This window comes from Schistocerca nitens, chromosome 7 (genome assembly GCF_023898315.1).
Source record: "Schistocerca nitens isolate TAMUIC-IGC-003100 chromosome 7, iqSchNite1.1, whole genome shotgun sequence".
Classification (NCBI taxonomy): domain Eukaryota; kingdom Metazoa; phylum Arthropoda; class Insecta; order Orthoptera; family Acrididae; genus Schistocerca; species Schistocerca nitens.
In genome coordinates, this window is record NC_064620.1 from 610803885 (window position 1) to 610817978 (window position 14094).

General features: G+C 38.6%; 1 protein-coding gene across 3 annotated transcripts in view; it reads right to left on the bottom strand.

The window, feature by feature from the left end:
• Positions 1 to 14094, bottom strand: part of LOC126194978 (medium-chain acyl-CoA ligase ACSF2, mitochondrial-like) — a 452087-nt gene that overhangs the window by 43523 nt on the left and 394470 nt on the right. For 2 of the 3 annotated variants that reach the window (XM_049933390.1, XM_049933392.1), the window contains exons 6-7: positions 1465 to 1560; positions 1228 to 1376 (exon numbers count right to left, since the gene is read on the bottom strand). The exons of the other annotated variant lie outside the window; for it this stretch is intronic. In XM_049933390.1, coding sequence (XP_049789347.1) covers positions 1228 to 1376; positions 1465 to 1560 — 245 coding nt within the window. The remainder of the gene's footprint in view (positions 1 to 1227; positions 1377 to 1464; positions 1561 to 14094) is intronic. 3 annotated transcript variants of the gene reach the window in all.

Genomic DNA, 14094 nt, shown 5'->3' on the forward strand with positions numbered 1-14094 from the left:
AATTCCAGTCACCCATGACTATTAAATTTTCGTCTCCCTTCACTACCTGAATAATTTCTTTTATCTTGTCATACATTTCATCTATTTCTTCATCATCTGCAGAGCTGGTTGGCATATAAACTTGTACTACTGTAGTAGGCATGGGCTTTGTGTCTATCTTGGCCACAATAATGCGTTCACTATGCTGTTTGTAGTAGCTAACCCGCACTCCTATGTTTTTATTCATTATTAAACCTACTCCTACATTACCCCTATTTGATTTTGTATTTATAACCCTGTAACCACCTGACCAAAAGTCTTGTTACTCCTGCCACCGAACTTCACTAATTCCCACTATATCTAACTTTAACCTATCCATTCCCCTTTTTAAATTTTCTAACCTACCTGCCCGATTAAGGTATCTGACATTCCACGCTCCGATCCGTAGAACGCCAGTTTTCTTTCTCCTGATAACGACATCCTCCTGAGTAGTCCCCGCCCGGAGATCCGAATGGGGGACTATTTTACCTCCGGAATATTTTACCCAAGAGGACACCATCATCATTTAATCATACAGTAAAGCTGCATGCCCTCGGGAAAAATTACGGCCGTAGTTTCCCCTTGCTTTCAGCCGTTCGCAGTACCAGCACAGCAAGACCGTTTTGGTTAATGTTACAAGGCCAGATCAGTCAATCATCCAGACTGTTGCACCTGCAACTACTGAAAAGGCTGCTGCCCCTGTTCAGGAACCACATGTCTGTCTGGCCTCTCAACAGATACCCCTCCGTTGTGGTTGCACCTACGGTACGGCCATCTGTATCGCTGAGGCACGCAAGCCTCCCCACCAACGGCAAGGTCCATGGTTCATGGGGGGGAAGGTTTTCATAGAAATTTTAAATATGAGTCATCAAAGAGCTGTCAGCTGGTGTGTGTGTGTGTGTGTGTGTGTGTGTGTGTGTAATTATTTTTTCCAGTTACTGTTTGGGCTTCGACTTCTGACTTCTGTAAAAAATTTTACTTGCCCTTGTTCCAATTCATGTTTAGTTTACAGTGACTATTTAGTGAGTGTGTTTAATTTTCTGTAGTTTGTTCTAAATAAATCACAGTACATCAGAATTTATATTTTGTGCCTGTGCCTGGCTGAGATGATGAATGTTTGTAATATTCAGTTCAGAAGACTATCAACTATTAAACAATTTGGTCTGCAACTAATTGTTAATTATGATAAGATGATTACAAAAAACTTACTTTTCTTTCAGTATTGCTTTTGCTGAATCCTCTCCTTTGAAACCCGCTGAAGGTAACACAATTGTACACCCATGATGCAGTGAATTGAGAACTCCACACACATTTCCAAAACAGTGAAAAAAGGGCACTTGTAGACATATACGATGATGCTAGAACACAACAGATTCCCTGCTCTCGAATACCCATATTACTATATTTAAATCTCTCAGGTAATAGGTAAAATGATATATAACTTACCTTTTTATATAGGCCTGCTCTCTCACCCAAGAAATATGAGTTGTTGACAACACTATGGTGACTTAACAAGGTTGCTTTTGGCTGTCCGGTTGTGCCCTATTAAAGATATACATATTAAAAACAAGGCAATTGCATAAACTATGAAAATGTAACAGAAAAAAATTAATTACACCAAACTGCCAATGGGGCATTTTTGTATTATTATGCATAATAATAAAGTTAGATATAGTGGGAATTAGTGAAGTTCGGTGGCAGGAGGAACAAGACTTCTGGTCAGGTGACTACAGAGTTATAAACACAAAATCAAATAGGGGTAATGCAGGAGTAGGTTTAATAATGAATAGGAAAATAGGAATGCGGGTAAGCTACTACAAACAGCATAGTGAACGCATTATTGTGGCCAAGATAGATACGAAGCCCACACCTACTACAGTAGTACAAGTTTATATGCCAACTAGCTCTGCAGATGACGAAGAAATTGAAGAAATGTATGATGAAATAAAAGAAATTATTCAGATTGTGAAGGGAGACGAAAATTTAATAGTCATGGGTGACTGGAATTAGAGTGTAGGAAAAGGGAGAGAAGGAAACATAGTAGGTGAATATGGATTGGGGCTAAGAAATGAAAGAGGAAGCCGCTTGGTAGAATTTTGCACAGAGCACAACATAATCATAGCTAACACGTGGTTTAAGAATCATGAAAGAAGGTTGTATACATGGAAGAATCCCGGAGATACTAAAAGGTATCAGATAGATTATATAATGCTAAGACAGAGATTTAGCAACCAGGTTTTAAATTGTAAGACATTTCCAGGGGCAGATGTGGACTCGGACCACAATCTATTGGTTATGACCTGTAGATTAAAACTGAAGAAACTGCAAAAAGGTGGGAATTTAAGGAGATGGGACCTGGATAAACTGAAAGAACCAGAGGTTGTACAGAGTTTCAGGGAGAGCATAAGGGAACAATTGACAGGAATGGGGGAAAGAAATACAGTAGAAGAAGAATGGGTAGCTATGAGGGATGAAGTAGTGAAGGCAGCAGAGGATCAAGTAGGTAAAAAGACGAGGGCTAGTAGAAATCCTTGGGTAACAGAAGAAATATTGAATTTAATTGACGAAAGGAGAAAATATAAAAATGCAGTAAAAGAAGCAGGCAAAAAGGAATACAAACGTCTCAAAAATAAGATCGACAGGAAGTGCAAAATGGCTAAGCAGGGATGGCTTGCACAGGATAGAGTAGCATGGAGAGCTGCATCAAACCAGTCTCAGGACTGAAGACCACAACAACAGCAACATGCATAAAGAAGGGATTATATTTTCTTGTTAACCAACTTTTGCATGATTTACCTGACACAAAGTTAAGCAGTAAAAAATTAACCCCTTACTGTACAAATAAAGCCTCAGTGCAATGGTTTAGAAAATAATATCTCCCTTTTCTTGTGTAAGTGGCATAAGTCCCTCTCTCAGTAGGCCTCTCAATTTAGAATTCTAATGTCTTGAATCATTAAAATGAGAATAAGCCGTGGAAGAGCTGAAAATAGTCAAAACCAATCTCAACAATTTGAGGAAACTACCATTCTTGATTTTTAAAATGATGCATCAGAAAATTTACTTCTATAGCTACTGCACATTTTGACATTAACAGGCAATTTCAAGCAATCCTGTTGGAGGAACATCTGCAGTTGAGCATTATACCAGAGGTTGAAAATTGTATAGTGCACCGCACCTTGTACACATCCACTGCGCAAAGGAGAGGGGGCCTCACAGCATCAAGTTACGACACCTGAACATGGACGTATAAGAGCCCGAAACCAGTCTTGTGATAATAAAAGAACTTTTACAACTCTAGCAGTACTTTCAAGCTCTGGTAGGAGGCAATTTCAGGTAATATTAGCTATGCAGATGGATCCTGCAATGAATTTACAGTATGAACGCATTTTATGAACTGCCTCTAAAGTTGTGTTGAGCTCTTCTTATGTCGTGGCTGTTTACACCAAGATAAATGAAGTAATTATTTTGTAGCCTAGTAGAAATAAATATCTTAATGCAACAATTCCATCTATACATTCCAGTATGAAGACAATATGTACTTCCTATTCCACATAATCACTGTTTTCGAAACTTTCACATTAAACTTTGGTTAAAATAACTTTATGACCGACATCTAAGCGAGTCAAATGGTTGGCTTCAGCCAGGCACCTGTTAATAGTTCTTTCTCAACTGCCATGCGCTTGCTGTGTCGCCTGTTTTGTAGGTACATGCCGAGCCATGTCAAAAAATACTGCCAGCTGCCAATGGAGTTATTTTAATTGAGCTATTATGTTTGGAACCCTTTAAATAAAGATCCCATTTCATTACATTTGACTGCTTTGCCTAGACCCAACTCATTGTCTTGGTCTTTGTATTTTATTGGGCTATTCTTAAATTGTTTAAGGCCTTAGATTCTGCAAATCATTCAGTAGTCTTATACAAACTTACAGCAAAAGGGGAGAAACATTTGATATCTTATAATATTCCAGAATTTGTGCATCCTCACTATTTCCAGGGTTGCTCATCACAGAAACTGTTTTAATATGATACTGGTAAGTTCTGGGGGAAGACTATAAATAATGAAAGGAAAAAAGGCTTACAATCGTGCAAAAGGCACCGCAAAATATGCATCAGAGTTGGTATACAATGTGACTGCTTTCACAGGTGGCTCTGCCTCTTCTAGGATAGACAATGCCTGTCCCAGGGCTAGAATAGGGTGTGCAAGTTGGGTGCATGGGGCAGGTGTTGCTCCTTCCAAAAGGATATTTTTAATATGGAAAGGGGGTTGGGAGTAGATGTGATACAACAATAATCCAGGTTTTTTGTGCATAGGGGTATGCTATAAAATTTGAGAGTGCCTGTGATAAATCTGTGGGTATGCTTTATGTTATATCCTAGCCAGTAATGCCACCCGAGCCCGCTGCCAAAAGGTTGGCAGCATCAAAGTCCGGACGCCGTCCGCATAAGCAGCGCCAGCGATACTGGAAATCGCCGCAAGTCTGCGCGCGCCACTGCTGGCTTCTGGCTTCTTAAGCGCTGGAGTCGCGAGCGCTAGGACAGTTCTGGATTCTGCCGCTGAGTTGTATACTCGCCACCGCAGTGTGTACTTGCTAGTCAGTGTGGGTACATCGCAGCAGAGTTGTTATTTGTCGTCAGCCGACGCTGACCTAGCTGCCCCGACTCGAACTAGACAGATTTCTGTAGAGACAATGTTCACCACTGTGTTCCTGTATCTTCGTAATAAAGATAAGTACCGACTTTCATTCAATCCGAGTGTTTGGGTTTTCATCTTTCTGTTCACTGTTCCAGCAGACCGGTCGGCCCGCTACTAAAAGTGTGGCGGTGTTTGTCGCTACGAAGACCGTCACAAAACTTTATACAGCTTGAGTGCACGTTTAACATAGTTTTAGACTGCCATATGTTACCTCAAGTGTGTCTTCTTGATACATCATCATCTTGCTACCTTGTTCTGGTGGTCCGGATAATCTGTGCCACCACCATGCTTCACCATCCAACTCTTCTGCACTTTGTTCCATCTTGCAGTGAATGCTAAATGAAAGATCACAACTTCAACTCCGAGCTACGGAATGACTGAATGAACATTTGTTTCAATTATATATTTTAAAGCCCATGATACCTCCAATAGGAGGTATCACAGAATAAATATGTGTCCCCAGCTTGTAGATACCACACATTCTCCCCAACGTACCTTGAACCTCCCATAGCAGCTGTGTCAATATAAAGCAGTGCGGACAGTCTAATTTCACCTTGCACACTATTTCTATCTATTTCCTCTTGCGATCATCTTTTGTTGAGATGATGATTCTTCTGGTGGACTAGGATACTTGCTAACAGATCCCGATACACTAATATCCCCACACTGAAGCTAAAGATGTCATGTACAAATTTCTTAACTATATGCATTACCAATGCTGTAGTACATCTCCAACAGAGATGTGTAATAACTCTTACACACATCATGATTGTAATACATATCCAACAGGTACATATATTTCACACATCATAACTGATTACTATGCAGTTACTAACAGCTCATAAATCCCCAAGAAAACATTTTTCTTTCTATTCACTAGGTCAAAATTATCACAGCAAATGATTGTTTTGTTTTACAATTCTGTACACAACTCTCTTCATCAATATTTAAAATTTGTTCACGTATGTAGATATTCTTTTTGCTTGGGCTTGATAATATAACAGGACAAATTTGCTTTTAAATTTTCTGATGTTGACATCTCACATTTTCATTTAATATTTTTACACGGAACATACAAATGTATACAACATTATTTCTAGAAGCAACTTATATAGATTCCTTAACTTCCATGAGTACACCTCAATATTTCAAATTCTCTTGCATTTGTACATATGGAGATGTAAAAGGTCTCCACCCCTTGCAACTAGCAATGTTCTCATTACCTTCACTAGTAAGGAAAACCTCTCCAGTTACATGACAATCGTCAATGTAACTATTTAATTACACCATCAAATAATCTTTAGACCTTACTGTACAATCGTTCTTTCTTTATTTCCATGACAGTGTCCCATTTCAATCCCGACAAATACGAGGTCTGTTCAAAAAATTCTGGAACATTCATAATTTCACACCAATAGTGTCTTGAAGCAAAATGTGCTTGGCATCCCTGCACAAGCCTGTGTTTAATGTGTAACTGCTGGAAGTCTGGAAGTTTCATTCTTGTATGTCCGTTAGTTATTTTTCACTACTTTTTTGAGTAGACATTATCGCACAGTTTGCAAATCTCGAGATAGCAGAGTTAGAGGAGCAATGCATCTGCATTAAATTTTGCCTGAAACTCAAGAAAATCTTTACAGAGACACAGCAAATGATGCAGGAAACCTACAGTGATGCGTGCTTAAGCCATTCTCAGTGTTACAAATGGTTCACATACTTTAAAAATGACCGGACAGGAGTTAAAGATCACATTCGTGACGCCACTCGACATCTCACAATGACGTTCACGTCAGGAACGTCAACAAAATTGTGGCTGTCAATCTAAGCCTGACTGCCCAAGAGATTGCAGAAGAATCCAACATTTCAGTTGGATCATGTCATGAAATCCTGACACAGGATCTTGGAATGCATTGTGTTGCTGCCAAGACCCACGAGTCAAGAGCAGAAAGACCTTCACCTCGCAATCTCTGATGAGCCAAATGAGAAAGGGATATTCCTTACGAGAACCACAGCCGATGATGGGACACGAGTCTACAGTTATGATGTTGAGACCAAGGTTCTATCTTCAGAATGGGTTGGGAAAGGTCAAATAGCAAAGCCATGCTGATAGTTTTTTTTGACTTTGAAGGATTAGTTCATCATGAATTCTTGTCACAGGGACAACCTGTTAATCGATGGTACTATTGGGATGTGCTGCAATGCCTGTGAACAAATGTGAGAAGAAAATGGCCTGAAATGAAATGAGACAATTTATGGCTCTTGCATCATGATAATGCACTTTTACATTTATTCCTGTTGATGCACGACTATTGCACAAAAAACTAAATCACTTCACTGCCTCATCCTCCATACTCTCCAGACCAGGCCCCTGCAGACTTTTTTATTTCCAAAGTTGAAAAACCCATTGAAAGGACGAAGATCTCCAACGACATACTAGATAAAAGGAAATTCGCAGATGGCACTTCATGTGATCCAGCAAAAGGCATACCTAGATTGCTTCCAAAAATGGAAACGGCATTGGGAGTTAAGTATCAGTTGTAGAGGAGAGTATTTCGAAGGAGACCAAGCACAGTAAGTAGAAGGTAAATCAAACCATGGAAAATCCGGGATGGAATGTAACAATATTATGAGAAGGAAAGTTGCTACTCACCATACAGTCGAGATGCTGAGTCGCAGATAGGCACAACAAAAAGACACTCACAATTAAAGCTTTCGGCCATTAAGGCCTTCATCAACAACACACCACCAAAAACTTGCACACAAACTCTCACAAAGACCCGCACACAAACTCTCACAAAAATGCAACACTCACTCAAGACTGCAGAGAGAGAGAGTGTGTGCGCGCGCGCGAAGTTTTCTTTTTTGTTCTTTTTTTTTCATGGCTCAGCATCTCCACTATATGGTGAGTAGCAACTTTACTTCTCATAATATTGTTATAAGTAAAAGGTAAAAAATTTTGTTGATGAAGTTCCAGAATTTTTTGAACAGACCTTGTATATGGTATATGCCATTTCTTTCTTAATTTCACAGGACTGTAGCATAGTTCAATCTCTTCTGGATCTGTCTACCAGTCTTCAATTCATCCTTCCTCACTGCAGTTACACTTCACCTTTTTATCATAACTAAACAGTACAACACCTATTTATTATTCTTTTACAATACTACTCAGACGTTCCTTATTTTACTCGTCTGGCAGTACTCTGATGTCACTGTAAGCTCTTTATCTGTAATTTTCTACAGTTCTCTAGTATAAACACATTTTCTCACATTAAAGCAAATCTATGATAACCTAGCCTTTCCTGTATTGTTTTACATCTACCTACTGCAGCTTAAAGTGTCCGTTCTATATATCTTTATTTGTCTCAGTATGATCTATGAATGGTCTTTTGATTATGAAATAAACAAGTGGGATTTGTGGCTACTACTATTTTAATCACTATTCTATGCTTGTAATTAAGGTCTGGCTTGTGGAAAGATCCTCTCACCATTACAGTTGTTTGCTCTACCATTTATACTCAATGAGTAGTAGTACCAGTAGTACAATAGCATTTTTACACTTTAGCTAATATGTGCTCTACGGAACATTTGTCTCACTGCAGATTCTTAATTTAACAGTTCACAATACCCTTTACATACTTATTCAATGTCTCTCCTCAAGAGTGTAAGTATTCTTATCAATGTCTTCCTTATTCTACTATTTGGCTATCTACCTTATCCAAAGTGTACTTTTCTCTTTGGCGTCTGCACTTGTCAAACGACACTTCATTCGTATGTCTGCATGTTTGTTACCTACCTCATGGGTATTCTCTTCCCCCAAATGGCTGATGTGCCTAAGCAATATTTACTATGAGCTTTCTTGTCTTGTTCAAGTTCTATCGTCCCATGTGTGCAGATAAACATCGGCTGTTCTGTGAAAACAGGCTGTAATCAAAGAGAGAAGGAAAGAGTTCCGCACTAGCGATAACTGAATATGGACAGATGGGAAGATAGTGCTGGACCTTGCATACACGAAGAACGAAAATGAGGAAGGAGAACATTTATTGGAACTGAGGAAGGGAAGAAGACAGATCCCAAAGACTGGTTATCATTCCCACCCACGCACCCACCCCACAGTCTCCCGTCTGGCAGATACATCATTATGAGCTCTGAGGACATAGATATTCAGCATGCTCTACAGAACAAAGTGTCACAGTTTCTCCTGGTCAAGTCCTCAAAAAGTAGTCCCAACAAATCCATATTACAAAAGTGTTGATACAGATGCAACAACTCGTGATAAAAAGAAAATTCATAATTTGTAAATCATGATTGTCCTGAGTAACATCGAATGTCATAAATGTCATACCTTGTCTCTTGTGATTATTCAGGTACCTAACCATATATTTTTGACATGTGCACTACTGACACAGCAAGCATTCGTGAAATATTTTTCTCATTTGCTATTCGACCAGTGTAAAACTTACAGTAAATGCCTTATTTACTGTTTCGATCACCTCAAATCAGTAGTTTCTGTACTCAAAAAAGTGACTACTCATTTACAAATCTGCAATTTCTCTGGTATCTTTTGTGCTAATTATTTATTGCAATAATATCGTTGAAGTTCAAGCTGATTATTGACAAATGTGCCTTATGCTCCATTTACTTTGTTGTATTTGCAATTATTGTTAGTTATAATATTATACAAAGTCGTGAACTTCTAGGTAACTAGTGGATTCTATTTCTGCACACCCACACTGTATGAACCTTTTACTCAACTGGTATTTGGTTTTAGCAAGAAAACTGCTTTTGGATGTGATCTATTGATTATCATATAATGTCCACTGCACCTTGGAAAAAAATTCTTGTGTTCCTTTATGTTAGAGCTTCGATGTACTACTTTGACTAACAATAAGTCATTAAGTTAAGTACTGATGTAACTGCTTTTTCATTCTACACTGAGGTTACAAAAGTCACGAGATCATGATATACACGTACACAGATGGCAGTGGTATCATGTACAAAAGCTATAAAAGGGCAGTGCGTTGGTGGAGCTGTCATTTTTACTCAGGTAATTCATGTGAACAGGTTTCCGACCCGAATTTACAGACTTTGAACAAGGAATGGTAGTTGTAGCTAGGGGCATGGGACATTCTATTTCAGAAATCATTAGGGAATTCAATACTCTGAGATCCACAGTATCAAGAGTACACCACGAATACCAAATTTTAAGACATTATCTCTCACCAAGGACAACACAGTGGCCGACGGCCTTCACGTAACAACCGAGAGCAGTGCTGTTTGTGTAGTTGTCAGTGCTAACAGACATGCAACACTGCATGGAACAACCACAGAAATCAATGTGGGATGTAAGACAAATGTATCTGTTAGGAAAGTGCGGCAAAATTTAGTATTAATGGGCTGTGGTAGCAGACAAATGATGCTTCACCTACAGTGCCCCTCTTGCCCTACTAGTGACCATATTCATTTGATTCCAGACAACTGGAAAACTATGGCCTGGTCAGATGAATCCCAGTTTCAGTTGGTAGGAGATGGTGGTAGGATTCAGGTGTGGTGCAGACTGCATAAAATCATGGACCCAAGTTGTCAACAAGGCACTGTGCATGTTGGTGGATCCATAATGGTGTGCGCTGTGTTTACATGGAATGGACTGGCTTCTCTGGTCCAACTGAACCAATCACTGACTGGAAACAGTTATATTCAGTTACTTTGACACCATTTGTGGCCATTCACGGACTTAATGTTTCCAAACAATGGAATGGGGTCACAGTTGTTCGTGACAGGTCTGAAGAATAGTCTAGGCAAATCAAGCAAATATTTTGCCATCCAGGCTGCCCGACATGAATCCCAATGAAGATTAATGGGTCATAATCAAGAGGTCTGCTTATGCACAAAATCCTGCACCAGCAACATTTTCATGATGATGGACAGCTATAGAGGAGCATGGTTCAATATTTCTGCAAGGGACTCCCAAAAATTTGTTGAATCCATACCATGTCAAACTGCTTCACTATGCCAGTCAAAAAGATGTTTCACATGGAATTTTAGGGTGTCCCATGACTTGTCACCTTAAAGTATTTACCTCGTCATTTGCATGCTGATTCTCGTAAATGCCATTTCACCACTTCTTCTACTTAATTTGTTAGATCTACATTTGCCTCTGGCCATTTAAATAACTTCAATAATGCCTCTCAATGAATTTGTGGCGTAATATTCTTACGAGTGACAATCCATTTGATAAATGGGGTAGTTCATTTAGTTGTGCCTAGGTTGTTTGCCTTTTAGAACTATGTCCTAGGTAACCTTCCTATTTACTTCATTATCCATTCACAAGGTTATGATCTTGGACTTTATTTTGAAATTGCAATACATTTTATGCCTTCTCATGTCAAAACTATGACTAATAAATTGTGTTCCATGATCTGTAATAAGTCACTTCAGTTTTCCTACTTCAGCAAAATATTTTTGCAAACAGTTAATTATTGTCTCAGTATTTGTACAAATATCTGGACCAGCATTCCACAAGCACATATATAAATGTGACATTTCCCTATCAGTCAGCAACAGAGCATAAAAATCAGAAACTGTTAAATCATGTAATCCTTTCGGCAACATCTGATGCACTGCATAACAAATACCAGTATTATCCTCCTTTACCTTCTGACATGTTATACAGGTTCTCAATAAATTTATTTAAGCCTCTGAAATGACAGAACTTACTCATGTGTGTAATACTTATATGTATACTGAAATGATCATACACTTTACGTATGAACCACACCAATTCTGTTCGAGCATATTCAATAATACGTAGTTTCCAAAATTGTGTATTCTGACTTTCATCAATGTAACACGTAGTTTACCACTATCCACAATTCTCTCTCTGCTGGTAGTAACAACCCCTGCTTACATTTCTGAACTTTACTCTTGAAACTTCAATGTTTCTTGTTTTATTTGATTTGCTAGTTTCTTTCATTTTCAGTGTAACTAAAGTTAACAGCAAATATTATCTCAGGCCCCTTGGTTTTTGTAAAATCCTTCACTTCTGATAATCTGCCTGAAACTTTATTCTGTTAAACCTTAAATGTATTTTATATCTATATGAAACTGTTGAAGAAACAGTACCCAATGCATGAGGCAGCTATGTATAAATGACTCTCCATCAAAAAGTTAAGTTCTCGGTGGTTGGTATAGAGTACTATTTGAGAACCCCAAATGAGGGTTTAAATTTTTGTAAACTCTACACTATTGCTAATAACTTTTTCCATTGCAGTATAATTCAATACAAGTCTGTTTAAGCTTCGGCTAGCAAAAGCAATTATTTTATGTTCTTCCAACTCAGGATCCCATTCACCCTGAAACAATTCCAAATAGCTATCTGTTTTAATAACAATAACAAACGTGGTTCATTCATAACTTGTTCACATATATACTGGTGGCAGAAATCAGCTAATCTTAAGATTGAACAGAATTGTCCCGAAGTAAAGAATGTTAGATAATCCTTCACAGCTCGTGTGTTCAGGGTCTAGTTTTACATTGTTTACTCCCACAAGATGTCCTTCAAACTTCAGTTCATCACCTCCAAAGTGTGACTTTGCTAACTTAATTGTTATACCTGCCTCATAAAATTTATCCAAGGTTCTTAGTAACATTGTTCTTTCCAAGTTTTGGATATGATTAATAAAATAATTATGTAGATCAAAAGCTCTTGCAGTAGCTCCCTGCCAAAAGCTTTATCTCAGACTCACGTAAATACAGAAACAAGTATATTTAGCCCAAATAGTGATATTTTGTATTTAAATGATTTTCCAACATGAAAAAATGGTGTGTATTGTTTTGCATCTTCATCTGAACTAATCTACCAATAGCCAGCCATTAAATCCACCGAACTAAAGTACTTTGCTTCCTCGAAACATGCTAACAATTTGTCGATACACACTGGCCTGTCCCTTTCAGTCCCTATACATCTTCTGAGCATTTAGCCAACTACAGCTTATCTCTATCTGCTTCAGTGATCCAACCAAGTAATCAAGCTGGCGATGAACTTGCATATAGTTTTGTAGTCAACAGCTGTGCTGAGATGGTATATGTTTTGTAGTCAACAGCTGTGCTGAGATGGTATATGTTTTGTAGTCAACAGCTGTGCTGAGATGGTACATGTTTTGTAGTCAACAGCTGTGCTGAGATGGTACATGTTTTGTAGTCAACAGCTGTGCTGAGATGGTACATGTTTTGTAGTCAACAGCTGTGCTGAGATGGTATATGTTTTGTAGTCAACAGCTGTGCTGAGATGGTATATGTTTTGTAGTCAACAGCTGTGCTGAGATGGTATATGTTTTGTAGTCAACAGCTGTGCTGAGATGGTATATGTTTTGTAGTCAACAGCTGTGCTGAGATGGTATATGTTTTGTAGTCAACAGCTGTGCTGAGATGGTACATGTTTTGTAGTCAACAGCTCTGCTGAGATGGTATATGTTTTGTAGTCAACAGCTGTGCTGAGATGGTACATGTTTTGTAGTCAACAGCTGTGCTGAGATAGTATATGTTTTGTAGTCAACAGCTGTGCTGAGATGGTATATGTTTTGTAGTCAACAGCTGTGCTGAGATGGTATATGTTTTGTAGTCAACAGCTGTGCTGAGATGGTATATGTTTTGTAGTCAACAGCTGTGCTGAGATGGTATGTTTTGTAGTCAACAGCTGTGCTGAGATGGTATATGTTTTGTAGTCAACAGCTGTGCTGAGATGGTACATGTTTTGTCAACAAGCCACTACTACGTCAGCTGTCTTCTCCATCACACCCGATAAATTTTCTTCTAAATTTTAGCTGTATTTTATCTGTGTTGCGTGTCTGCAATGTGTGTACGCGCATTGCAGACACACAACTCAGATAAAATACAACTAAAATTTAGAAGAAAATTTATCGGGTGTGATGGAGAAAACACACTCGGGTGTGATGGAGAAAAAAAAAACCACACACACACACACACACACACACACACACACACACACACGACTGGCAACTGTCTTTCAGCTATCCAATTAGGTGTGTCAATAATGTTATCGTGCACTTTTCAATATTATTTCTTTAGTATCTTTTATTTCTCGTCGAAATATTTAGATGACGTGGTGTATCGAGCGATTTAGCTCTCTTGTTTGTCCTCAGTTGCCACAGGAAACGAAAATAATAATCTCAACATTTCCTGAAAATTGGTATACTTTCTTGCAAAACTTGTGATCTTTCCAGCCTCGCAGTTTCTCCTCACTTCACAGTCACCAAATACTGTGTAAAATTTACAAATAGCTGCACTAAAAGCTGTCAGTATGCTTTATATAGGTTGAATACATCTTTAACACAGTTTTAGAATGCCATCTGTTACCACCTCAAATGTCT